The sequence below is a fragment of the Salmo salar genome, chromosome ssa09, assembly GCF_905237065.1.
Source record: "Salmo salar chromosome ssa09, Ssal_v3.1, whole genome shotgun sequence".
Taxonomy (NCBI): Eukaryota; Metazoa; Chordata; class Actinopteri; order Salmoniformes; family Salmonidae; genus Salmo; species Salmo salar.
Window position 1 is genome coordinate 126,090,402 of NC_059450.1, and position 27,566 is coordinate 126,117,967.

Sequence of the window (27,566 nt, forward strand, 5' to 3'; positions counted from 1 at the left end):
CCAAAATCATGATCCCATAGATTTTCCACACGCACAAAAAGATTACCTCAAATGTTTACAGCCATTAGTGAGCATTTCCCCTTTGCCAAGGTAATCCATCCATCTGACAGGTGTAGCATATCAATCTAAATTAAACAGCATGAAACTTGTGCTGGGAACAATAAAAGGCCACAAAAAATGTGCAGTTGTCACAACACAATGCAACAGATGTCTCAAATTGAAGGCGCATGCAATTGGCATGCTGACTGCAGGAACGTCCACCAGAACTGTTGCCAGAGAATTGAATGTTAGTTTCTTTCCCATAAACATTGGGGGCGGCTTTAGAGAATTTGGCAGTACATCCAACTGGCCTCACAACAGCAGACCATGTTTAAGGCATCGGTGGGCAGAGCTGGGTGGGTCATCAGCGAAATGGGACACACTCCTTGCTCACCTGGGCTCAGGTGTGTCACAGGGATAAATACACCTGTCCCCCATACATCGAGGAGACTCTCTCCATGCAAACACTGTTGGATATTGGTTGTAGCCTGCTCTTTCGTTTCGGCACCTCTCAACACCATATATGCACGCATCCACTCACTTATTGTTACTTGTTTATAGTAACAGTAGGCATAAGCTAGACAACGAAAACAATTGCATTTTATCAATGGCTATTTGAATGCAGATTCCGTGATGAGATCCCAAGGCCAATTTTTTTTTTTAAGGAATCTGACCAACCGTTTTCACAGTTGTGAAATCCATAAATTTAGGCATGCTGAATTTATTTCAATTGACCGATTTCCTCGTATGAACTATAACTCAGTCAAATCTTTGAAACTGTTGCATCTTGCATTTATATTTTTGTTCAGTATAAAATAAGCTACTAGTAATAAGCTACAAGTAAATAACCGCAACACGAGCGTGGAAAGGCCAGTATATTATTTGATATCGGGTTAATTACCAGACGTGTTCCGTTGTTTTTCAGATAGGGGATAGTTACGTGTTGAATGTCCTATAGCGCATCAAGGAATTACATTGTACGACAGCTAGTTTTATAACATGACCATAAGCTAAAACAAGCCCCGTTTATAAACAATAGCGTTTTAGGTCCTTTGTTGGTACTGACAGTCATGAAGTTATGTTTTTTGTTGTTGTATTGAGATAGCGTTTCCTTACCCATCTACCCAGACTCCTTGATCCTTACCATTCTCCAATTCCAAAAGTACCATAAACCAACCAATTATTAACTCATTAATTAATTGCCATGGTTGGGAACAGGAATATTTCATATGTTGAGACAGACAAAAAAAGGCATATTTTCCAGGTTTTATTTTTGTACAGAAAATTCAGGGTCCTGTTTCCATCTATGAACAATGGTTGACACCTGGAAGAAAAAGACAGAATAACAGACATTAGGATACCAGACCTAAACCTGCCTGAATTACAGTTTATGAATTACACAGTAGCTTAGCTACATGCTCAACGTAGTCTAGAAATATTTATTCAGGCACCAGTATATTGTCAGACTCAAATGGCACCCCATTCCCAATACAGTGTATTGCTTTTGAACAGATCCCTATGGGTCCTGGTCAAAAGTAGTGCAAGATAAAAGGGAATAGGGTACCATTTGGGACGCAGTTATTTCATAAAGTCAGGAAGCCCTTCTCAGACAAATGCCTCGATGTCTTCAACTGAAGAGACACGCTGCTCTGGGGAACTGAACCCAGAGACACAGAACTTAACCCTGACCCAGTGACCCCAGACAGGCAGTGTCCCGTTCCGACTCGTCATCGTATCATCACTGGAGGGAAGAGTAAACTAACACTAAACTAATAGTCGCCCTAAAAGTAAACAAAGTGTATCACACCCTGAGATAAACACTTTCGTGCAGCATTTTAAATGACACTATTATGGGGAGTCCTTTCACAACCACAAGCCTCAACAATTACTACATTATCAATCTAGTTTTCCCCCACAACGCAAATTGAGTCACAACTGACACCCTACAACGCAAATTGAGTCACAACTGAGGCAACCAGGTTAAATTTGAGTCCCGAGGCAAAACCAGCTGAGAACCACTGATTTAAAGCACAGTACATTTCTACTATGCAGTGGCTGGGTTAGTGTTAGGTTATAGTACCTGTCTACTATGCGGTGGGTACAGGAGTCTGTGGCATGGCTGCTGGGGCTTCTGGCTTGGCACCCTTCTGCTCCGACACGGGGGTGGAGGGGATAGTCTCGTCTTTGGGCTCCACAATGCTCACATGGTCTGGCAGAGGCTTCTTGGGGCCGATCTTACCACTGGGGTCCCATGGTAACATGATCTTCACCTTGATGCCCAGCACACCTGAGACAGACAAAAACACATCAGTGCTTACACGGACCCTCTACCCAACGGTTATTCTGCATACATAGACGTAGAACAGTGAAACGTATACAGGGCCTTCTGAAAGTATTCAGCCACCTTGACTTTTTCCACATTGTTACATTACAGCCTTATTTAAAAACACCTTTTTAATCCTCAATCTACACACAATACCCCATAATGACAATGCGAAAACAAATTACATTTACATAAGTATTCAGACCTTTTGCTATGAGACTCAAAATTGAGCTCAGGTGCATCCTGTTTCCATTGATCATCCTTGAGATGTTTCTACAACTTGATTGGAATCCACCCGTGGTAAATTCAATTGATTGGACATGATTTGGGAAGGCCCACACCCGTTTATGAGGTCGCACAGTTGACAGTGAGGTCAAGCCATGAGGTCAAAGGAATTGTCTGTAGAGCACCGAGACAGGATGGTGTCGAGGCACAGATCTGGGGAAGGGTACCAAAACATTTCTGAAGCATTTAAAGTCCCCAAGAACACAGAAGAATGGGAGAAACTCACCAAATACAGGTGTGCCAAGCATGTAGCGTCATACCCAAGACTCGAGGCTGTAATCACTGCCAAAGGTGCCTCAACAAAGCACTGAGTAAAGGGTCTGAATATAGCAAGTAAGAGGTTGCTCATAATGACTAGACTAATATGACTGCCCTTCTCAGACAAATGCCTCGATGTCTTCAACTGAAGAGACACGCTGCTCTGGGGAACTGAACCCAGAGTCACAGAACGTGACCCTGACCCAGCGACCCCAGAGACCGACCGTGGCCCATTCCGACTCGTCATCGTATCATCACCGAAGGAAAGCATTTCACCTTTAAAAAGTAACAGACCAAAAATTCTACTGTTGATGACTCACCTTGACAGATCAGAATAATCAAGGGGTAGGGTATAAGGGTTGATTTGGTATTCACTTTGTCTAACCATTAGTAGTGTCTAGGGGTAGAGCAGTAGTGTAGTGTCTAGGGGTTGATTTGGTACTTACCCTGTCGGAGCAGGACGTGGCGTACAGCGGTGTCTACGTAGTAGTTGACTGGGTCTCCACTGTGGATCATCAGGCCATCAACAAACTTCATGGACTTGGCCCTCTGACCCCTCAGCTTTCCAGAAACCACCACTTCACAACCCTTAGAGCCACTCTCCATGATGAACCTCAGCACACCATAGCAAGCTCTGGCAGGGGGGATAGAGGGAGAGGTAGGAGAAGAGAGATGGTGAAGAGTGCGCAGAAAAGAGTGTGTGGGGAAAGCGAGAGGAAGAAAGGCGAGGGGGCGAAGACGAAAGGTGGAGCGAAAATAGGGGGGTTGGAATAGGAGAAAGAAAATGGGTTTAATACACGTCAACTTATACAGGACTGAGATCACATCTGATATCATGAGCCATTTTCCTGGCCCTTCTCAGACAAATGCCTCGATGTCTTCAACTGAAGAGACCTGCTTCTCTGGGGAACTGAAACCAGACACACAGAACGTGACACCAACCCAGTGTCCCCAGAGACAGACTGTCCCATTCCGACTCGTCATCGTATCATCACTGAAGGGAGACATTCTACTGTATGTCATGAGAAAGGAAGTTTAAGAAAGTGGACTGTAACAGCAGGGGCATGTTCTGCTCAATAGATTCCTAGAGACACTGATCGTAGCATGCTAAGCTAACCAGGGGCTGCTCAAGATACCTAAATACTGCAAATTAACATTTTTTATTTTATTTCACCTTTATTTAACCAGGTAGGCAAGTTGAGAACAAGTTCTCATTTACAATTGCGACCTGGCCAAGATAAAGCAAAGCAGTTCGACAACATACAAAAGCACAGAGTTACACATGGAGTAAAACAACATACAATCAATGATGCAGTAGAAGAAAAAAAAATAAGACTATATACAATGTGAGCAAATGATATGAGATAAGGGAGGTAAAGGCCAAAAAAATGCCATGGTGGCAAAGTAAATAAAGTATAGCAAGAAAAACACTGGAATGGTAGATTTGTAGTTTGAAGAAAGTTCAAAGATAAAATATAAATAATATGGTGCAGAGGAGCAAAATAAATAAAATAAATAAATACAGTAGGGGAAGAGGTAGTAGTTTGGGCTAAATTATAGATGGGCTATGTACAGGTGCAGTGATCTGTGAGCTGCTCTGACAGCTGGTGCTTAAAGCTAGTGAGGGAGATAAGTGTTTCCAGTTTCAGAGATTTTTGTAGTTCGTTCCAGTCATTGGCAGCAGAGAACTGGAAGGAGAGACGACCAAAGGAGGAGTTGGCTTTAGGGGTGACCAGAGAGATATACCTGCTGGAGCGCGTGCTACAGGTGGGTGCTGCTATGGTGACCAGTGAGCGGAGATAAGGGGGGACTTTACCTAGCAGAGTCTTGTAGATGACCTGGAGCCAATGTGTTTGGCGACGATTATGAAGCGAAGGCCAGCCAACGAGAGCGTACAGGTCGCAGTGGTGGGTAGTATATGGGGCTTTGGTGACAAAACGGATGGCACTGTGATAGACTGCATCCAGCTTGTTGAGTAGGGTATTGGAAGCTATTTTGTAAATGACATCGCCGAAGTCGAGGATTGGTAGGATGGTCAGTTTTACGAGGGTATGTTTGGCAGCATGAGTGAAGGATGCTTTGTTGCGAAATAGGAAGCCAATTCGAGATTTCACTTTGGATTGGAGATGATTGATGTGAGTCTGGAAGGAGAGTTTACAGTCTAACCAGAGACCTAGGTATTTGTAGTTGTCCACAAATTCTAAGTTACAACCGTCCAGAGAAGTGATGCTGGACAGGCGGGCAGGTGCAGGCAGCGATCGGTTGAAGAGCATGCATTTAGTTTTACTTGTGTTTAGGAGCAGTTGGAGACCACGGAAGGAGAGTTGAATGGCATTGAAGCTCATCTGGAGGGTTGTTAACACAGTGTCCAAAGAAGGGCCAGAAGTGTACAGAATGGTGTCGTCTGCGTAGAGGTGGATCAGAGATTCACCAGCAGCAAGAGCGACATCATTTATGTATACAGAGAAAAGAGTTGGCCCAAGAATTGAACCCTGTGGTACCCCCATAGAGACTGCCAGAGGTCTAGACAGTAGGCCCTCCGATTTGACACACTGAACTCTGTCAGAGAAGTAGTTGGTGAACCAGGCGACGCAATCGTTTGAGAAACCAAGGCTACTGAGTCTGCCGATGAGGATGTGGTGATTAACAGAGTCAAAAGCTTTGGCCAGGTCAATGAATACGGCAGCACAGTATTGTTTCTTATCGATGGCGGTTACGATGTCGTTTAGGACCTTGAGCGTGGCTGAGGTGCACCCATGACCAGCTCTGAAACCAGATTGCATAGCGGAGAGGGTGCGGTGGGATTCGAAATGGTCGGTAATCTGTTTGTTGACTCGGCTTTCGAAGACCTTAGAAAGGCAGGGTAGGATGGATATAGGTCTGTAGCAATTAGGGTCAAGAGTGTCACTTCCTTTGAAGAGGGGGATGACAGCAGCTGCTTTCCAATCTATGGGAATCTCAGACGACACGAAAGAGGTTGAACAGGCTAGTAATAGGGGTTGCAATAATTTCGGCAGATAATTTTAGAAAGAAAGGGTCCAGATTGTCAAGCCCAGCTGATTTGTAGGGGTCCAGATTTTGCAGCTCTTTCAGAACATCAGCTGAATGGATTTGGGAGAAGGAGAAATGGGGGAGGCTTGGGCGAGTAGCTGTGGGGGGTGCAGTGCTGTTGAATGCAGTAGGGGTAGTTAGGTGGAAAGCATGGCCAGCCGTAGAAAAATGCTTATTGAAATTCTCAATTATAGTGGGCTTATCGGTGGTGACAGAGTTTCCTATCCTCAGTGCAGTGGGCAGTTGGGAGGAGGTGTTCTTATTCTCCATGGACTTTACAATGTCCCAGAACTTTTTAGAGTTGGAGTTGCACGGGCGAATTTCTGTTTGAAAAAGCTAGCCTTGGCGTTTCTAACTGCCTGTGTGTATTGGTTTCTAACTTCCCTAAAAAGTTGCATATCGCGGGGGCAGTTCGATGCTAATGCAGAACGCCACAGGATATTTTTGTGTTGGTTAAGGGCAGTCAGGTCTGGGGAGAACCAAGGGCTATATCTGTTCCTGGTTCTAAATTTCTTGAAAGGGGCATGCTTATTTATGATGGAGAGGAAGGCATTTAAAAAAAATAACCAGGCATCCTCTACTGACGGGATGAGGTCAATATCCTTCCAGGATACCAGGGCCAGGTCGATTAGAAAGGCTTGCTCGTTGAAATGTTTCAGGGAGTGTTTGACAGTGATGAGTGGAGGTCGTTTGACCGCTGACCCATTACGGGTGCAGGCAATGAGGCAGTGATCGCTGAGATCTTGGTTGAAAACAGCAGAGGTGTATTTAGAGGGCACGTTGGTTAGGATGATATCTAGGAGGGTGCCAGTGTTTGCGGCTTTGGGGTTGTACCTGGTGGGTTCATTAATACTTTGTGTGAGATTGAGGGCATCAAGCTTGGATTGTAGGATGGCTGGGGTGTTAAGCATGTCCCAGTTTAGGTCACCTAGTAGCACGAGCTCTGAAGATAGATGGAGGGCAATCAGTTCACATATGGTGTCCAGAGCACAACTAGGGGCCGAGGGGGGTCTATAGCAGGCGGCAACGGTGAGAGACTTGTTTTTGGAGAGGTGGATTTTTAAAAGTAGAAGTTCAAATTGTTTGGGTACAGACCTGGATAGCAGGACAGAACTCTGCAGGCTATCTCTGCAGTAGATTGCAACACCGCCCCCTTTGGTCGTTCTATCTTGTCTGAAAACGTTGTAGTTAGGGATGAAGATTTCAGAGTTTTTGGTGGACTTCCTAAGCCAAGATTCAGACACAGCTAGGACATCCGGGTTGGCGGAGTGTGCTAAAGCAGTGAATAAAACAAACTTAGGGAGGAGGCTTCTAATGTTAACATGCATGAAACCAAGGTTATTACGGTTACAGAAGTCATCAAAAGAGAGCGCCTGGGGAGTAGGAGTGGAGCCAGGCACTGCAACATAAACGGTCTGGGGTGATCGACAACAGCACAAATTAGTGGGGGGAAAAAACAGTTGTTTTCTGGCAACTTTCTCCTGAACAGATCTAGAACCCACTTACCTTCCCAAATCCTAACCTGTACCATTAAGAGTGAAACCTGCACCATTGCAGGTTAACGCATAACGGACCTTAGATCAGTGTCTAGGTGCAACAGGTTGGAGGTCAGCGGCCAGGGTTAGGCTTACCTACGTACAGCCAGACCTCCCAGCAACTTGTAGCGCAGAGACTCAGCCTGAGCAATGGCACAAAGACCACGGGTTGCAACCTTCTCAGCGTACAGCTAGAGGGAGAGAGTGGAGGAGGTTAACCTTCTACAAATACAGAGAGAGGCTACACAGCCTACAGCTTGGTGCGGGTGCTGCAATGTGAGCCGCGGAACCACCACAGCAGAGAAGTGTAGCCTCGCAATTCACATTGTGGTAGAAACCGTCTCTAGAACGCTGACAACTTCATGCATCCTGACTACCTTTATCTTAGCCAACTAGCTACCCGACTACCTAACAAGAAACCATATGAATCCACACATTTCCTGTACTGGATTCAGTCCTTCTCAGACAAATGCCTCGATGTCTTCAATTGAAGAGACACACTGCTCTGGGGAACTGAACCCAGAGTCACAGAACGTGACCCTGTTCCAGTGACAGCAGAGTGACTGTGTCCCGTTCCGACTCGTCATCGTTTCATCACTGAAGGAAAGCCGTTTTGGTTAAGTCTAGCGCAAAGAAAGCTAGAGCTTTTCCAGTCACAGATTCTACTTTCAGACACAATTGAGGTTAGTTGTTTTACATTCATTAACACATTTCAAATCTTCCCTATGTAAAAAATCTGTGGAATTCACACTTCTTTTCATTTAAACTTCACACAATCATGTTCTTCTATCCTCCACACTGCCCTTAGAAGCCAAACCGCTTCTGAACCACAGTTCTCAGCTCCCTGATATTGTGGTTAGGGAGTATGTCTAATGAGTACATGTACGCAACTGTAGTGTGTCTAGTGTATGCGTGTCCGTTTGTTTACCTCCACGTTGCCCTCAGGGAAGCCAAACCTCTTCTGAACAACAGCGGTCAGCTCCCGGATGCGACGGCCCTTCTCTCCCAGAACATTCTGGGTCCTGAAACAACAATGGCACTCTATTACTAAACGTGCTCTATGCAATCAGTTAGTCATCTTGTTTTCCTGAAAGTTCCAACTGTATTGAACAGGTTCTCTCATATTTAAAACCCATAATCCTGACTAGTCTCCCAGTCCCTGCCTCTGAATATCCCCACAGCATGATTCTGCCACCACCACCACGCTTCACCGTAGGGATGGTGCTAGGTTTCCTTCAGATGTGACACTTGGCATTGAGGCAGAAGAGTTGACTCTGGGTTTCATCAGACCAGAGAATCTTGTTTCTCATGGTCTGTCCTTTAAGTGCCTTTTAGCAAACTCCAAGCAGGCTGTCATGTGTCTTTTACTGAGAAGCGGCTAAGTTGGCTAACAAAGACCAAGCTTCTTGTTAACAGCATCCATGCTACCTAATATTTGTTTTGTGCTTCCTGCAAACAGCGTTGAGATACTTGCATGAGCCTGGTTGTCTGTCCTAGTAGGAAATGTTCGCATGTGCTCAATAGCATTTACCTAGCATCCGCTATGATAATTCCTTAGTACTTGTTAGCATTTCATAAGTGACGATGAGGCCTTTTGCGCCTGGAGAAAAAAAAAAGGGTTTTACCTTTATCTAGGCAGGTCAGTTAAGAACAAATTCTTGTCATCTACAATGCGATCCTACGTGAACGTTTGTGCACTACCGGTAATACCATATATCCCGAGATGGCACAGGCTCTATACGGAAATCTTGACCCTACACCAATTCATTATTGTACCAACAATACACCTTTTAAAGACAGTATAACCCCCTATCTACCAACATACCGGTAACGTTACCTTGTGGCCAGGATGATGATCTCGGTCCTGGTCGGGGTTACACGCACCTCCACACCGGAGTACCCATCCTCCGCAAGCTCGCGCGTGAGAAACTCGTTCAGCTCGGCTTTGAAGATTCCGTCCGCAACGAACTAACCAGGCACACAAATTGAGTATATTGTTAGCTAGGTTACAGGGAACATGCTTGTAGTCACATAGCCGCTAGCGAACCTGCAACTGTTGGTAACATCACTGGCCAGCAAGTTACTATTACAGAGTACTATTACTCTAACTGGGTAGTGCCAATGTTAAAATTAAGTAGCCGGCCACCTGTGTAACGTTAACATTAGCCAACTGGACACCGATCACCAATCTACATACACACCACTGACAATCAGACTGGCAATTAAATGTTTTGAATGGTGCTATTATGGCTATACTTAATCGCTAGTACGGTATAAAAGGCACCCCTTTGCACGTTCTCTAGCGAAGTCAGGATTCTTTGTACCGGTAGGTAACATCTTTGTCAATCCTCTTTAGACTAGAGGACGAGGACACCGATCAATACGACAATCAACTCCGTAGTCATGCTGCTAACACATGGCATCCCAATTTGCTACAAATGCATCAGTTACGAAGACCATTTTGGTAAGAAACGTGAACTAACCTTCCTCTTCTTGGATATTTGCACCGCCATTTTGCCGGAGGCCGCAGACAGGAAAGAAATTATTAAGGAACCGGAAGTACATTTATACCCATAATTGCGAGTTCCGTCGACGCTTGATGACGATGGTGCGGGGTGCTTTCAACCACCCAAAAAATATTGGAAGCTAGTTAATTTCGTTGGAAATGGCAGCACATCTCAAAAAGCGAGTTTACGAGGAATTCTCCAAAGTTGTTCAGGTCGGTAGACGCATGGTTACAAAAAAACGAAATATTCACATTTTAATTGTCGTTGTTCTTACAATACTAGCAAGCCAGCTTGCTAACGTTAGACTCAGACTATGTGAGTGTTTCGTAGCTAGCTAACCAACTGTTAACGTATTGCATCCCGCAATAACATCCGCATTTTTGATAACATTGTGCGTCCTATTTCATTAACTTTAGGTAGATAGAGATATTATATAGGGCTCGTAGAAACGTTGCTAACTAGCTACGTTGGGTCACATGGATCTGAACAAATGGCCAGTGGTAGCTACTTATAGTTAGCTAGCTGGTGTACATTTGCAATAGTGTTCTAGCCTGAGTACCAGTCTGTTTGTGTTATGATTATGCAAATCATGAAAAGGACAGCAATAGAGTAGGCAAGAGTACAAAGGGATCTGGTACCTGGCTAACTTTGTCTAAATCCTTGCTATAGTTCGATCCCTACAGCTTTAGATATGCCGTTTGGCTGTCCAGATCCATATCACATCACATAATTAAAAGGCAATCCATTGTCTCTGTTGATCAACAGCTTCCCCAAGAGGAGGCTCCAGCCAAGAAGCTCCGTCTGACCAAGCCAAGTAAGTCTGCAGCGCTGCATATTGACCTGTGTAAGGCCTCCAACCCCACTGATGCCCTGCAGTACCTGCTGCACTTCGCCCGTAGCTCCGTGGAGGCAGAGAGTGTGGAAGGGGTTGTGCGCATACTGCTGGAACACTACTACAAGGTATGATGGCCCTGGCTTTAATCTTTCCATCCTCACATCTCTTCTTCCATCCCTCCATCTTCTCCTTCTGTCCTTTCTCTTCTCTTTCTATCCTTCATCATTCTCTCATCTCTCCTCCTGGAACACTATTACAAGGTAAAACTGCCCTCCTCTCCCTTGCTGCTCTTAGCAATGCGGGTGTATTTACATACACTAGCGTTGCTTTCAATTGTATTGGGTTGCACAAAAACAGTCAGCGGAAAGCCAGAAGTTTAATAGTATTACATTTGTGCCAATGTACTCTCTGCTTACCTCATGGCAAAATAAGTCCTGCACGTGCTCCATATGTGGGCAAAAAATGAATAACTTTTGGGGGACTTTTATTTTGACATGAGGTAAGCAGAGAAGAAGTGTGTCTACAACAGACCAGTTTGGAAATTCGGTTTAATAATATTTTGTCACAAATTCCACCTGTCAAAATGACCAACCTTCCTGCCCACCGGCACAATAAGTTGAAATGGAATTGTATTTAACTTCTGGCTTCCCGAGGACTGTTTTTGTGCAACCCAATACAACTGAAAGGAGTGTATGTAAATACACCTGCGTTGCTAAGAGCAGCTATCATCACCCCTCCTTCCATGGTCCCTCCTTTCTCCCCTCCTACATCTATCCTTTCTGCCTCTTTTTCTTCCATCCCTTCTTTCCCTCACCTTGCTCCTGTGTCTTGCTGTAGAAGAGTGATAACTGTTTGTGTATCTATATCTCTATAGGAGCAGGATAACTCTGTACGGCTGAAGATTGCCTCTCTGATCGGCCTGCTTAGTAAGACCCAGAACTTCAACCCTGAGAGTATCCTAGATGACACCCTCAATACATTCAACACAGAGAGTAAGTTAAACTCTGATACACACACTTAGTACATCGTACACACTCTATCCCATATCTTCTCTAACCTAGTCCATGTCTGTCTCTGTGTTTTCTTCTCTGTGTGTGTGTGTCCAGAGTCCCATCAGGTCCTGGCTCAGTTGCTGGACACTCTGCTGGTCATCGGCACCCAGCTCCCAGAAAGCCTTATTGTCAGACACAGACTCATAGAGGTGGCCTACAAGGTAACACGCATACAGTCGTGGTCTGCACGTTTTTTCATCAATCTCTCTCTTCCTCATTCTCATCCCGCTCTCTCTCTCATCGATCTCTCTCATCCCCCTCTTTCACCTTATCCCTCTCATTTCTCTCACTCTCAGCACCTGTCAGACACATATTTCGGTGTGAGGAATAAATGCCTACAACTCCTGGGTTGCCTGGGAAATGTGGACACGTCCCTAAATAAAGATGGACAGGGATTGGTTCCAGCTGTTATTGGGGGCAGTGCTCCAGGTGTGTATATTTATTTGCGTTAATCAGGGTAGTTGAGTCAACAACAATAAAAACATTTACTACATGACATGTTTATTTACTTAATTTAATTGAACCAGTAGTCCCCTCATTACGTCACCATGTCTGTGAGAGATGCATGTGGGATGTGCAGCAGCAGTGTGTTATCAGTGACTACTTTCCACTCTCCCTTCCTCCTCCTTCCAGGGGTGTCTGGCGGAGTGTGTGTGAGAGACGCGCAGAGCCTCATCAGTGACTACTTTGCAGACCAGGACCCACGGGTGCGCACGGCGGCCATCAAAGCCATGGTATGACCTTACTTCCTCCTGTTATGTCCCAATATACATCCTAGCATGCTCACTTAGAATGCATGCCCAAAACAATGCTTCAGTCTATTGAGTGGATATTGAGAGGCTTCTCGATTGTCTGCACTGCTCTGAAAATACAGGACAGGTGAAAGTTAGCTGGATGCCTACTCCAAACATATATGACGCCTCTCTATACTATTGGCATGTGTACATGCTAGATAGATTATAGATTGACTGATTGATTATTCAATGTTCTGCTCTTCCTTTCAGCTACAACTGCATGAAAGGGGACTGAAGATTCAACAGACCATTTATGATCAGGTAAAGTGTGTATGCTTGTGTTTCTTTCCCAGCTGCTAGGTTATTTTGTGTGCACGTTTCTCTTTAATTGTGTGTGTGTCTAGGCCTGTCAGCTGCTGTGTGATGACTATGAGCAGGTTCGTTCGGCTGCCGTTCAGATGGTGTGGGTCCTGAGTCAGCTCTATCCAGAGAGGTAAGACATAGACACACACGTACATACACACACACACTGGCTGTGTTCAAGATCACCAAATCCATGATTCATTGTGTGTAAATTGTGACTGCCAGACTGATCTACAAATAATAATGAGTGGTTATTTATGATGCAAGTCGATTTGTAGATCATCAGTCAGCAGTCACCTACAATGTCGGCTGCAATGTCAAACAAGCCCAACACTGAACACACACACTCACTGACTGGGGGGGATGAAAACTGCTGTCTGATTGATGAATAAAGGTGGCATCTGTCCAATCAGCATTGTGCCGATTCCGTCGTCCAATGAGCAAGTCCGTCTGGTCGACGACTCGTTTGGGAAGATCAGTCACATGGTCTCTGATGGATCCTGGGTGGTCAGGGTGCAGGCCGCAAAAACACTGGTGAGTACACACACAAACCATTCTTTGACAACTTACTTTTCAGATAGTCATGGTTCTCCTTTCCTCCCCCTCCACACATTCCTCTCTTCCTCAGGGTAACATGTTGCAGGTCAGTCCTCACTTCCTAGAGCAGACTCTGGACAAGAAGCTGATGTCAGATCTCAGGGTATGTACACTGAGTGTGTGTGTAAAATGTCTCTTCAGAGGAAGCATACAGCATTTTATTTGTAATTTATTTATAATAATGTATATTTCAGAGGAAACATACGGCTCATGAGCAGGCCGATGAGCTCTATGTAATCTAGATGTAATACAGTACATATACTACCGTTCAAAAGTTTGGGGTCACTTTGAAACTTCTGTGTTTTTGAAAGAAAAGCACATTTTTTTGTCCCTTAAAATAACATACAATTATTCAGAAATACAGTGTAGACATTGTTAATGTTGTAAATGACTATTGTATCTAAAAACAGCTGATTCTTAATGGAATATCTACATAGACATACAGAGGCCCGTTATCAGCAACCATCACTTCTGTGTTCCAATGGCACGTTGTGTTAGCTAATCCAAGTTTATAATCACAAGTCCTCAACTGGCAGCTTCATTAAATAGTACCCGCAAAACACCAGTCTCAACGTCAACAGTGAAGAGGCGACTTTGGGATGCTGGCCTTCTAGGCAGAGTTCCTCTGTCCAGTGTCTGTTCTTTTGCCCATCTTAATCTTTTCTTTTAATTGGCCAGTCTGAGATATGGCTTTTACTTTGCAACTCTGCCTTGAAGGCCAGCATCCCGGAGTCGCCTCTTTACTGTTGACGTCGAGACAGGTGTTTTGCGGGTACTATATAATGAAGCTTCCAGTTGAGGACTTGTGAGGCGTCTGTTTCTCAAACTAGACACTCTAATGTACTTGTCCTCTTGTTCAGTTGTGCACCGGGGCCTCCCACTCCTCTTTCTATTCTGATTAGTGCCAGTTTGCGCTGTTCTGTGAAGGGTGTAGTACACAGCGTTGTATGAGATCTTCCATTTCTTGGCAATTTCTCGCATGGAATAGCGTTCATTTCTCAGAACAAGAATAGACTGACGAGTTTCAGAATAAAGTTCTTTGTTTCTGGCCATTTTGAGCCTGTAATCGAACCCACAAATGCTGATGCTCCAGATACTCAACTAGTCTAAAGAAGGACAGTTTTATTGCTTCTTTTATCAGCACAACAGTTTTCAGCTGTGCTAACATAATTGCAAAAAGGTTTTCTAATGATCAATTAGACTTTTAAAATGATAAACTTCAATTAGCTAACACAACGTGTCATGGAGTGATGGTTGCTGATAATAGGCCTCTGTACATCTATGTAGATATTACATTAAAAATCAGCTGTTTCCAGCTACAATAGTCATTTATAACATTAACAATGTCTACAATGTATTTCTGAATAATTTTATGTTATTTTAAGGGACAAAAAATGTGCTTTTCTTTCAAAAACTTTCGAATGGTAGTGTAAATATTGTTAGTTTTTACACAGATTCTAAATAAACCATCAGACAACTAGGGAAGCTCAAACCAAGTTTGTTCACCCACTGGGTGAAACAGCTGAAAAGACAGACATGTTTGCACCAGCATTTTTACCCCCCTTTAGGCAGAGTCTCCTCCTTTTCTCTAAACACTACATGTTTGTTGCTAGGCAGGAAGTTAAGTGATATAGGTAATAAATTGTTCCTTCTCCCTTCATGTGACTTGACCTCGGCCCACATTCCTCACTAATCCACAGCTATCCACCCTCATTAGTGACCGCAACCATGTGATTGCCTTTTCCCTTACTCAGTAATATTCCAAGCCCCTAGCTCATATCCAACCTCCGTTGACCCCACCATATACATTCCTCCTACATATAACCATTCACTTCTGGTGTAGCAAGTATTTCAAATTACAACCCAACAATATATTAATAATAATGTTATCGATACCTCAGAGGAAACGTACTGCTCATGAGCGGGCCAAGGAGCTCTATGCGTCAGGTGAGTTCTCCTCGGGGAGGAAATGGGCTGATGATGCTCCCAAGGAGAAGGTGGACACCTCAGCTGTCAACCTGATCGCCTCGGGGGCATGTGGAGCCTTCGTACACGGACTGGAGGACGAGATGTACGGTAAGGGTGTGTGTGTTTGGTGTTGTCTCTGTTTGTGTGTTAGGTTTTGTTTGTTTCTGTGAAGGCTGTGGAGGCTCAGAGAGAGTGTTTGTGTGTGCATGGGTTTTGTGTGTGTGTGTGTAAATTATAATGTGCCTGTGTGTGTTTTATCTGTAGAGGTGCGTATTGCTGCTGTGGATGCACTCTCTGCTCTTGCCCAATCATCTGCCAGCTTTGCCGAGAAGTGCCTGGACTTCCTGGTTGACATGTTTAATGATGAGATTGAGGAAGTCAGACTGCAGTCCATCCATGTCCTGAGACAGATCTCTACTAACATCACCCTGAGAGAAGACCAGCTGGATACTGTACTGGCTGTACTAGAGGTAACACACACCAACACACATGGAGACACATACATGCACGTGCCAACACACACGCATGCATGCACACACACACACCCACACTTACAAGGTGAAAGAAGAACATTTCTAAATGTTAGAATATACAGTGCTAGTCAAAAGTTTGGACACACCTACTCAATCCAGGGTTTTTCTTTATTTTTACTATTTTCTACATTGTAGAATAATAGTGAAGACATCAAAACTATGAAATAACACATATGGAATCATGTAGTAACCAAAAAAGTGTTAAACAAATCTTAATAGATTTTAAATTCTTCAAAGTATTCACCCTTTGCCTTGATAACAGCTTTGCACACTCTTGGCATTCTCTCAACCAGCTGAGGTAGTCACCTGGAATGCATTTCAATTAACAGGTGTGCCTTGTTCATTTGTGGAATTTCTTTCCTTCTTAATGCGTTTGAGCCAATCAGTTGTGTTGTGACAAGGTAGGGGTGCTATACAGAAGATGGCCTTATTTGGTAAAAGACCAAGTCCATATTATGGCAAGAACAGCTCAAATAAGCAAAGAGAAACGACAGTCCATCATTACTTTAACCTGTTGAGGACAGACGTTCTGCTAGCGGAACCCCGTTCCGCCTGCGGAACCCCGTTCCGCCTGCGGAACCCCTAGCCAACAGCCAATGGCATCGCACGGCGCAAAATACAAAACCAACTAAAATACCACAATTCAATTTTCTCAAACAATCAACTATTTTACACCATTTTAAAGATAAGACTCTCGTTAATCTAACCACATTGTCCGATTTCAAAAAGGCTTTACAGCGAAAGCAAAACATTAGATTATGTTAGGAGAGTACGTAGACACAAATAATCACACAGCCATTTTCCAAGCAAATGTCACATAAACCCAAACCACAGCTAAATGCAGCACTAACCTTTGATGATCTTCATCAGATGACACTCCTAGGACATTATACAATACATGCATGTTTTGTTCAATCAAGTTCATATTTATATCAAAAACCAGCTTTTTACATTAGCATGTGATGTTCAGAACTAGCATACCCACCGAAACCTTCCGGTGAATTTACTAAATTACTCATGATAAACGTTGACAAAATGCATAACAATTATTTTAAGAATTATAGATACAGAACTCCTTTATGCAATCGCTATGTCCGATTTTAAAATAGCTTTTCGGCGAAAGCATATTTTGCAATATTCTGAGTACATAGCTCGGCCATCACAGGCTAGCTAATTTGACACCCACCAAGTTTGGGGCTCACTAAACTCAGAATTACTATTAGAAAAATTGGATTACCTTTGCTGTTCTTCGTCAGAATGCACTCCCAGGACTTCTACTTCAACAACAAATGTTGTTTTGGTTCCAAATAATTCATGGTTATGTCCAAATATCCCCGTTTTGTTCGTGCGTTCAGGTCACTATCCGAAGGGTAACGCGCGAGCGCATTTCGTGACAAAAGAATTCAAAATATACCATTACCGTACTTAGAAGCATGTCAAACGCTGTTTAAAATACATTTTTATGCTATTTTTCTCCTAAAATAGCAATAATATTCCAACTGGGCAACGTTGTATTCATTCAAAGGCTGAAAGAAAAAAAAAATGGAGAAGTCCCGTGAATGCGCATCTCAGTCTTACTGTCCCCAGGCTGACCACTTACAAACTCTGCTGTTGTACTTTGCCCAGAGACAGCAGACACCCCATTCCACTTTCTGGTGGCTTTAGAGAGCCAATGGAAGCCTTAGAAAGTGTCACATTACAGCACAAATGCTGTAATGTCGATAGAGATGCAACAGAAGGACAACAAATTGTCAGACAGGGCACTTCCTGTATGGAATATTCTCAGGTTTTGTCCTGCCATATGAGTTCTGTTATACTCACAGACACCATTCAAACCGTTTTAGAAACTTTAGAGTATTTTCTATCCAAATCTACTAATTATATGCATATTCTAGTTACTGGGCAGGAGTAGTAACCAGATTAAATCGGGTACGTTTTTTTATCCGGCCGTGCAAATACTGCCCCCTATCCCCAACAGGTTTTAAACAATGCCAATGTTAGTTTCTACTCCCATCTCATGTCCTGGCCTTATATTAGTTGTATAAGTAATACAGTGTGCTATACAACAAACAGGTTGATCAAATTTAAGATCCTACACCTGTAGTACGCACCTGTGGTACGTTTTTTATCCTGCTGTGAAAATACTGCCCCCTATCCCAAAGAAGTTAAGACATGTAGGTCGGTCAATCTGGAAAACTTCAAGAACTTTGAAAGTTTCTTGAAGTGCAGCTGCAAAAACCAAACCATCTCATTTGGGTTGAGGCCAGGTGATTGTGGAGGCCAGGTCATCTGATGCAGCACTCCATCACTCTCCTTCTTGGTCAAATAGCCTTTATACAGCCTGGATGTGTATTGGGTCATTGTTCTGTTGAAAAACAAATGATAGGCCCACAAAGCACAAACCAGATGGATGGTGTATCGTTGCAGAATGCTGTGGTAGCCATGCTGGTTAAGTGTGCCTTGAATTCTAAATAAATCACAGACAGTGTCACCAGCAAAGCACCCCAACACACCTCCTCCTCCATGCTTCACGGTGGGACCCACACATGTAGAGATCATCTGTTCACCTACTCTACGTCTGACAAAGACATGGTGGTTGGAACCCAAAATCTCAAATTTGGGCTCATCAGACCAAAGGACATATTTCAACGAGTCTAATGTCTATTGCTCGTGTTTCTTGGCCCAAGCAAGTGTCTTCTTCTTATTGGTGTCCTTTAGTAGTGGTTTCTTTGAAGCAACTCGACCATGAAGGCCTGATTCACACAGTCTCCTCTGAACAGTCGATGTTGATGTGTCTGTTACTTGAAATCTGTGAAGCATTTATTTGGGCTTCAGTTTCTGAGGCTGGTAACTAATGAACTTATCCTCTGCAGCAGAGGTAACTGGGTCTTCCATTTCTGTGGTAGTCATCATGAGAGCCAGTTTCATCATAGTGCTTGATGGTTTTTGTGACTGCACTTGAAGAAACTTTTAAAGTTCTTGAAATGTTCCATATTGACTGACCTTCATGTCTTAAAGTAATGGACTGTCGTTTCTCTTTGCTTATTTCAGCTGTTGTTGCCATAATATGGACTTGGTATTTTACCAAATAGGGCTATCTTCTGTATACCACCCCTACCTTGTCACAACACAACTGATTGGCTCAAACCCATTAAGAAGGAAAGAAATTCCACAAATTAACTTTAAACAAGGCACACCTGTTAATTGAAATGCATTCCAGGTGACTACCTCATGAAGCTGGTTGAGAGAACGCCAAGAGTGTGCAAAGCTGTCATCAAGGCAAAGGGTGGCTACTTTTAAGAATCTTAAATATAAAATATATTTTTATTTAACACTTTTGGTTACCACATGATTCCATATGTGTTATTTCATAGTTTTGATGTCTTCACTATTACTCTACAATGTAGAAAATAGTAAAAATAAAGAAAAACCCTGGAATGAGTAGGTGTGTCCAAACTTTTTGACTGGTGCTGTATCAACATTTTTATTTTTTTTAAGAATAAAAATTATAACTGAAATGTGTAACTTGTGTAGGACTCGTCTCGTGACATCAGAGAGGCGCTACATGAGTTGCTGTGTTTCACCAATGTGTCGACTAAAGAGTGTATCCAACTGGCCCTGCTGGAGCTGCTGAAAAACCTCACTAAGTACCCCACCGACCGCAACTCTGTCTGGAAGTAAGCTTCTGTCTGTATCACTTTACAAGTGATTCAATAAAAAAGCATTTAAACTCAACACACTTTCTCTTCATCTCTCTCTCTCTATCCCTCTCATTCTCTCTCTAGGTGTCTAAAGTTTCTAGGTTGTCGTCATCCTACCCTGGTGTTACCGCTGGTTCCAGAGCTGCTCAGTACTCACCCCTACTTCCACACCCCTGAACCAGACATGGACGACCCTGCCTGTATCCTACACACACACACACACACACACACACACACACACACACACACACACACACACACACACACACACACACACACCTATACCCACCTCTGTGTTGTGTGTTCCTGACCTAGCGTAACAGATATTGCAGTTTTGGTGTTGGTGTTCAACGCAGCTCAGTCTTGTCCCACCATGACAGCTCTGTTCTCAGACCACACCTTTAGACACTACACCTACCTACGGGACAGCCTCTCTCACCTAGTACCTCCTCTCAGGGTAAGACACACACACACACACCCCTTTCACCGATCTATGTTGAGACCCACTGTCATAATTAAGCAATAAGGCCCGAGGGGGTGTGCTATATGGGCAATATACCAAGGGATGTTTTATGCACGACGCAACATGGAGTGCCTGGATACAGCCCTTAGCTGTGGTATATTGGCCATATACCACAAACCCCTGAGGTGCCTTATTGCTATTATAAACTGGTTACCAACGTAATTAGAGCAGTAAAAATACATGTTTTGTCTTACCAGTGGTATACGGTCTGATAGAACACGGCTGTCAGCCAATCAGCATTCAGGGCTTGAACCACCCATTTTAATGTGTGTGTGTGTGTGTGTGTGTGTGTGTGTGTGTGTGTGTGTGTGTGTGTGTGTGTGTGTGTGTGTGTGTGTGTGTGTGTGTGTAGTTACCAGGGAGGACGCAGGCCCCAGGTGTGAGTGGTATAGAAGGTTCCAGCAGTGTGGAGTCTGCTCAGCTGTTCCTCCAACAGAGTCTGAGCAGAATTAGCACCATACACAACCTACAGGACCCCGGGGCTCAGGACCTGCTCAACTTTACTATCAGGTACATACATACACACTAATACTATCAAAACATTTAAAAAAAATTTGAAGCGAATATTTTGTGTGTGTATCCTCTCAGAGACCTACAGAGACTGGGGGAGCTACAGACAGAGCTGGCAGGGGCTGCTGACTTCTCTGCCACCTACCTCCGCTGCCAACTACTGCTCACCAAGGTGTGTTTCTGCATCTGGATAGACCGGTGTCTGTCTGAATTACATTTGACCCGAATGCCCAAATCGTATTGCCTTTCCTCATCTCCTTGTCTCCTCTCCTTGTGTCCTTCCCACAGGCCTTGCAGGAGAAGTTGTGGACTATGGCCGTCCCCCTTTGCCTTAAACACAACGCCATGGCAACTGCTGCAGCCAAACAGGTACACACGCACAAACTATTGTGCTTTTTTAAAATAGTATTTTTCACTTTATTTAGACACTTGAAATGGGGGGATACAGGTAGATGGTAGATACAGGTTGAAGGGGGGATTGAACCCCGATCTCCGGTGGGAAGAGGAGCATATACACGAGGAGCATATACACTGAGTGTACAAAACATTAGGAACACCTTCCTAATAATGAGTTGCATACCCTCAGAACAGCCTCAATTCATTGGCGCCTGGACTCTACAAGGTGTTGAAAGCATTCCACAGGGATGCTGACACAAACCGGTGAACCTGGCACATACTACCATACCCTGTTCAAAGGCACCTACATATTTTTGACTTGCCCATTCACCTTCTGAATGGCACACAATCACAATCCATGTCTCAAGGCTTAAAAATCCTTCTTTAACCTGTCTCCTCCCCTTCATCTACACTGATTGAAGCTGATATAACAAGTGACATCAATAAGAGTCACCTGGTCAGTCTATGTCATGGAAAGAGCAATGTTTTGTACACTCAGTGTATGTGTCTTCAGCCAGTGGCGTTACCCCTAGACATTGATGTGCAGAGCTGTGTGTATATAATGTAATGTTGTGTGTTTTTGTAGATGTTGGAGGAGACATATAAACTGGAGTTCCTATATAGTGGTCTGGAGAACAGACAGGTGGCCACCATACACCATGTCAGACTACAGGCTAAGGCCTTACAGCTAGTCCTGACTGCCCGTACCAGACGAGGGTTAGTACACAAACAAACACCCCCATCGTCCATGTCTTTAACTGTCAGGCAGCTCAACCCCTCTCATCTCTCTGCAGAGTTGAACCTCTCATCAGTGTCTGTGAGAAATTCCTTCAGGAGGTGGAATCTTTTCAGAGGTATATCATCTATTTTTTAAACTATCATTTAATCTACCTATTTAATGTTTTATTTAATCAACTTTTGATATCTTTGAAAACATAAGACAGACTATTTGTCCTATAAAAGACAATAAACAGAAACTGGTGCATCTGTAATGAATTGGTGAACTGAATTGTTTTAATTTATCGCCACAAGGTGGCAACATTGACCTTGCAGAAAGCACACCCTTTTCTTTTGGTATTCTGATTAATCCTGACCTCTATGCCTCCAGGCTGTTTGTGGTGGAGCTGCCCCACCTCCAGGAAAGTTTTGTTGGGAAGCTGTTGGACTTGAGTCCCAAGCTGTCGGCCTGCAAGCCTGGAGAACTAGTCAAGATCCTTCAGACCACATTGAGACAGAGTGGCTTCTTAAACCTTCAATTACCTAAACAGGTACACACACACAAACACACACACACACACACACACACAGATATTTGACCCAGGTGTGGTTTGTATTGGCTGGCAGGTCCAGCGTGCATCGGCGACCATCATCGAGCCGACAGGAGAGTCTGACAATCCGCTGCGTTTCACCTCTGGCCTGGTGGTGGCGCTAGACATCGATGCTACGCTGGAGCACGTACAAGACCCCCACAACACTGTCAAAGTACAGGTACACACCCTGTTATATAGTCTCTGGTACACATACCCCTTGGTTGCGTTACGATTCTCCAACCTTCTCCCAAAGCGTACGCTCACCCTTACCTGGAATATAGTTGAAACTCCCTCCAGCCATGCTTGCACCAATCCAGTGTAAATGCATAAGGTGGATACACCTGCACATTTCTGGGTGAAGGGTAGAGAATCAGAATTAAGCCTTTGTCTAGGACCCTAGCGGTATGTATATAAGCTGTGCCCTCTCTCTCCTGCTGATGGATGAAGTGTTGGTCCAAGTTGTAATAGTTTGCTTTGTCTTTTACACACACATTTTCTCTCACTCTCCAGGTGCTGTATCCAGATGGCCAGTCTCATGTGATTCAGCCTAAACCTGGAGACTTCAGGAGTCCTGGACCACACCGCCACCGCCTCATCACACAGGTCTACTTGTCTCACTCCGCATGGACTGGTGAGGACACACACTACCTGTCTCATAGCACATGGAGTAGTGGGGGCACACCCACATTCTAGCTGTCTTACTCTGCATGGACCAGTGAGGACACAAACTCACCCCCGGCCCCTTTCTCTCTCTCAGAGGCGTGTCAGATCGAGGTGAGGCTGCTGCTGGCCTACAGCTCATCTCGTCTCTGTAAGGCGGTGTGGAGCGACAGCAGCACTGAAGGCCTCCAGCCAGCAGAGGGTGCCACTGAGGGAACCATTCCCTTCGGCAAACCTGTCAAGGTCTTCATCATGCCTAAACCTGCCCGCCGCTGACACCAAACACACCTCTAAGCATCCATCTCGCTTTCTCTCTCCTATCTTTTCTGTTGTCTTCTCCCACCCGACCCTCAGCCATTGGAGCAGACCTCAAAGCTGGCTGTTCCTTACTGCGTACATATTTACCAAACAATATGTTTATATTGTGACTGTGTGCCACTCAACTAGAATGAGGATGCGTCCCAAATAGCACCCTATATAGTGCACTACTTTTGACCACTAAAGGAAAAAGGGTGCCATTTGGGATTCATCCTGAGACTGAGCCAGAGTATCACTGAGGTCACCTGTCTGTTGCTATTCCTAGTTGATATAGTTAAGGACCATTTTTTCTTTTCTTTAAATGACAATAAATGAAACCAGATGACAAAAACAAGCCTTTATTCACAGCAAGTCATTTCAGCTCTTCATTAGTGTTCTGAATGTTTCACTTCGCTAATGCACCCCAGGGTTGTGTTATTCAGGCACCAAACAAAAGAAAACAGGGAGGGACTACATGGACTTGTCCATTGCAAAACGTTTTGCTACGGTGTGCTGTAATGAATATGACCCTGTTGAATCGCACCAGGCTTTCAGACTTTTCCTACCGGCCACTTCTGTGGTATGTCATCAGCAGGTAGAGTGGAAGATGCCACCCACCTTGGCTCCCTGGCCAACAAGGTTGTTGTATTCTGTGATGGCCTTCTCTGTCTGCAGCACTATCAGCTCCACTCCTCTCTGTCTCACGAAGTCCACAGTTGAGGACGGGACCTTTTAGAGAGAGTTCAACATTGCAGCCATCTTTAAAGGAACTCTACTGAAAATATATGTTTCATTAGTCCATTGTTAGCATAGTCCCAAAATGTTTTGCATGTCAGCAATCAAGTTTTTCAAGATATGTAACTTCCAAAATACAGAAATCATCCCCGTATGATGCAATTTGCATCATATGATTCTGGGTTTTGCATCATACGGATGATTTGTGTTTTGAAAGTTACATATCTTTAAAAACAGATTATTGACAAGCAAAACATTTTGGGACTGTCAACAATGGACTAATGAAACTAATACAAAAATAGCTTTTGGGTGGAGTTTTCCGTTAAGGCGAGTCGAGACTGACTGATCTACAAATCACCTTGCATCATAAATAACTACTCAATATTATTTGTAGATCAGTCATTCACAATTTACCCATGGTACATCAGTTTTGATGCTCTCGGACAAGGCCAGAGAGAGAAATCAGGGGAATTGTGTAGTGGCTAGGGAAAGTGTAGGGCAAGGTACATGTGTAGGAGCTGGTGAAAGTATGTTTGTCGGGGCTAGGGAAAGTGAAGGATAGGGTAAACAAAGAGGAAGCAAGAGGTTTTAGTCCTCCCAAAATAAGCCCACGAAGTAAGGAATTTTTGTATGGAGGTTAGAGTGTCAAATTTGATTGAAAATAAGTTTCGTAATAGGTTGTTGCAAATGCAGTGATATAAGTGGACGCCCTTGGCATTTCGGCAACCCAAAAACGACTTTATATCAGAGTTCTGCTTGTTGTCATAAAGAGAGGACTCATAATGGATATAATCTATTTTAGCATGGACATTGCCATTGAAGGCTTCCAACATTTTAAAGTAGTCAACTGGGTGGGGATTCCGATGAGTTGGAGAAAAAAAAAAAATCAGCCAATGAAGGAAAATAAAAATGTACTACTTTAAAATGGAGCCTATTGCTGTCACAGCCGCTATAATGGCAGAGATACAAAGATGAGTCCTCTATATATCTTGATGGCCTATTGTTCACAAGCTTATTTGCCCTCTCATTGGCTAGAATAGTCCCCACCTGATCTCACCTCCTCCGCCTGCCTTCCATCTTTAAGGACATGTATTACCACTGTTAAAGTGCACGAATACCGTGTCAATATAATAAACAATCTTTGGGGTAAATGTGTATGTCTAGGGAATGTGTAGGTCTAGGGAAAGTGTCATGTAAACAAGTAGGGGAAGTGTGTGTGTATGGGGCTAGGGAGATACCTGCAGCGCCTCACTCATGCCCCGCCCGATGACCAGAGTCGACACGCCCTTCTGAAGCACCTCCTCCAGATCGGCAGGCTGCACTCCAGGGTGATGCTACACACATATTGAGTCACAATATTAATCATCATCATACAAAGGTGCCATTTGAGACGCAGTCCATGTCTTAACTTACATCCGTCCCAGTCTCTCTCCAGTCCCATGCGCGGCTACCCCCGGGCCACACCTTACAGTCCTTATAGGAAGAGGAGCAGCCCTTCACCTTCATATGTCCCCAGGACAGAGAAGCGATCTCTGGCGACGACATAGGTCAGGTGTTGTGTCTCGGCTGCTGCAGGCACGTTTGGAAACAAACGCAGCGTTATCACCTAAACACAAGGCAAACGCAGCGTTTCATTGGAAATTAATGTAATTCTGGTGTACCAAAATGCAATGACGCAGTCGGTGTGATCGGAGTAAAGGCGGGCCAGGAACCGGAGGGTTGCTGGCATCAGTATCCTAGATACTATCCTGCCTTTGTGACCTTGAGCAACCCCTTAATAGCTAATCGGGCGGCCCAGCTCAAACCTCTCCGATCTGTGTTGGTGTGTCTCAGTGGGGTTGTCAATTTGAGATCAATGCTCCAAGGAATATGGATATATAAAGTATTACTGTAAAACATAAGCATATCTAGTGAGAAACATACTTGAAGTTGAATCCCTATCAACTATTATTAGATCGTATTTCTGTCAACGTGACCATGTAAACAAACACTGGGGAACTGTAGCAAGTTCACGCAAACAAATTTTGAAACCGAACGATCATTCATGAACCGAAACTGAATTGACGAGTGTCGCTGAAATGTCACTTTGCTATCACTTACTACTGACTTGTCTTGGTTTTAAAACTGTATTAATTTTATGTCCGTCAGTCGTGATAGCTTCTTTTCCTTACCAGTTCGTTCCCTCGTAGGCAGCCTGTGCTACTTTCGTAAAGGGGTGTGTTCCGGATCGTTAGGTTAAGTAGCTGATACTGCAGCGTTGTGGAACGTTGCAGAAAGATATTCAATGAGCTGATGTGATTACTTATTCTACATACCAGAGAAGTATATTCGTTCTACATCATACATTTCTATCTGAACGTTGGACAACGTATCTCATGCTGAACGCGGCCGTGATCAAATGTGGACTGGCTAAGGTTAATTGTAACAACGTTTGAAGCAATGGCTGTTTGTCCCACCGAGCTCATCCAATAACCATTTACTTTATTTATAAAATGTTTCTCTACATGGACTTTTAAGTTGTGTGAGTCACTCCCGTTCCCCCAAAGGGCTATTATACTGCCGTTAGGTTCCCATTCCTCCTGTTGCGTCACTGTCAACCAATGTGTACATTGTCTAAAGGGGAACACTGATGCTGCAAACGTATTTGATAATTTTTAAATATAAATATATTTCTGTTTATCCAACAAAAACATATGCACCACATGATGGCTTCCAGAACCAGAAAGCTTATTTCTGGACTAAAAAGGACTTCTGCATGCTCCACATGTAAAAATAACAGTTCTGGGTCTTTCAGTAAATAATGGGGCCTGTGTGTGACATTGGGATCAACATTTCAAAATGGTTTGAAACTAAAATAAACATGATTTTCATGCAGTTCCACATGCATTTAGAGTAATAAAAGTGAATATTGAGTTGAAGTCAGAAGTTTACATACACTTAGGTTGGAGTCATTAAAACTCGTTTTTCAACCACTCCACAAATTTCTTGTTAACAAACTATAGTTTTGGTAAGTCGGTTAGGACATCTACCTTGTGCACGACGCAGGAATTTTTCCAACAATTGTTATTAGACAGATTATTTCACTGCATCACAATTCCAGTGGGTCAGAAGTTTACATACACTAAGTTGACTGTGCCTTTAAACAGCTTGGAAAATTCCAGAAAATGATGTCATGGCTTTAGAAGCTTCTGAAACACTAATTGTCATCATGAGTCAATTGGAGGTGTACCTGTGGATGTATTTCAAGGCCTACCTTCAAACTCAGTGCCCCTTTGCTTGACATCATGGGAAAATCTAAAGAAATCAGCCAAATTGTAGACCTCCAGAAGTCTGGCTCATCCTTGGGAGCAATTA

The 27,566-nt window shown here is 43.8% G+C and overlaps 3 protein-coding genes and 4 non-coding genes across 10 annotated transcripts; 1 reads left to right on the top strand and 6 right to left on the bottom strand.

Annotated features, from left to right (window-relative positions):
- Window positions 1-1,293: 1,293 nt before the first annotated feature.
- LOC106612898 (40S ribosomal protein S3) lies at window positions 1,294-10,092 on the bottom strand. Its single transcript, XM_014214547.2, has 7 exons — window positions 9,975-10,092; window positions 9,329-9,459; window positions 8,420-8,513; window positions 7,588-7,682; window positions 3,352-3,539; window positions 2,120-2,326; window positions 1,294-1,363 (listed from the first exon to the last, which is right to left on the bottom strand). The coding sequence occupies exons 1-6, from the start codon at window positions 10,002-10,004 to the stop codon at window positions 2,127-2,129; spliced, it is 738 nt and encodes a 245-aa protein (XP_014070022.1). The 5' UTR covers window positions 10,005-10,092; the 3' UTR covers window positions 1,294-1,363; window positions 2,120-2,126.
- On the bottom strand, window positions 1,640-1,786 carry LOC123724167 (small nucleolar RNA SNORD15). The gene has a single exon (XR_006756847.1). It is a non-coding gene; the product is annotated as a small nucleolar RNA SNORD15 (small nucleolar RNA).
- Window positions 3,020-3,168, bottom strand: LOC123724166 (small nucleolar RNA SNORD15). The gene has a single exon (XR_006756846.1). It is a non-coding gene; the product is annotated as a small nucleolar RNA SNORD15 (small nucleolar RNA).
- LOC123724164 (small nucleolar RNA SNORD15) lies at window positions 3,759-3,905 on the bottom strand. Its single transcript, XR_006756844.1, has one exon. It is a non-coding gene; the product is annotated as a small nucleolar RNA SNORD15 (small nucleolar RNA).
- LOC123724165 (small nucleolar RNA SNORD15) lies at window positions 7,948-8,094 on the bottom strand. Its single transcript, XR_006756845.1, has one exon. It is a non-coding gene; the product is annotated as a small nucleolar RNA SNORD15 (small nucleolar RNA).
- A 52-nt stretch (window positions 10,093-10,144) lies between the features above and the next one.
- Window positions 10,145-23,829, top strand: ints4 (integrator complex subunit 4). Its single transcript, NM_001173708.1, is given in 24 exon segments — window positions 10,145-10,210; window positions 10,764-10,958; window positions 11,708-11,825; window positions 11,940-12,046; window positions 12,182-12,314; window positions 12,519-12,619; window positions 12,890-12,940; window positions 13,024-13,112; window positions 13,396-13,516; window positions 13,611-13,682; window positions 15,481-15,655; window positions 15,812-16,017; window positions 19,615-19,757; window positions 19,866-19,981; window positions 20,105-20,238; window positions 20,657-20,814; window positions 20,893-20,986; window positions 21,103-21,183; window positions 21,797-21,927; window positions 22,005-22,064; window positions 22,319-22,478; window positions 22,555-22,698; window positions 23,031-23,151; window positions 23,278-23,829. Coding segments are annotated over 24 exon segments (2,943 nt in total). The 5' UTR covers window positions 10,145-10,156; the 3' UTR covers window positions 23,457-23,829.
- aamdc (adipogenesis associated, Mth938 domain containing) lies at window positions 23,821-26,689 on the bottom strand. 4 transcript variants are annotated; one of them, XM_014214548.2, is made up of 4 exons: window positions 26,384-26,689; window positions 25,626-25,818; window positions 25,451-25,546; window positions 23,821-24,206 (listed from the first exon to the last, which is right to left on the bottom strand). In XM_014214548.2, exons 2-4 carry the CDS (start codon window positions 25,755-25,757, stop codon window positions 24,066-24,068), a joined length of 369 nt encoding a protein of 122 aa, XP_014070023.1. In that variant the 5' UTR covers window positions 25,758-25,818; window positions 26,384-26,689; the 3' UTR covers window positions 23,821-24,065. The 4 variants fall into 4 exon arrangements, with proteins under 4 accessions (XP_014070023.1, XP_014070025.1, XP_014070024.1 ...); XM_014214550.2 differs by having other exon boundaries at window positions 25,626-25,781; window positions 26,384-26,601; XM_014214549.2 differs by having other exon boundaries at window positions 26,313-26,598.
- Between the last annotated feature and the right edge of the window lie 877 nt (window positions 26,690-27,566).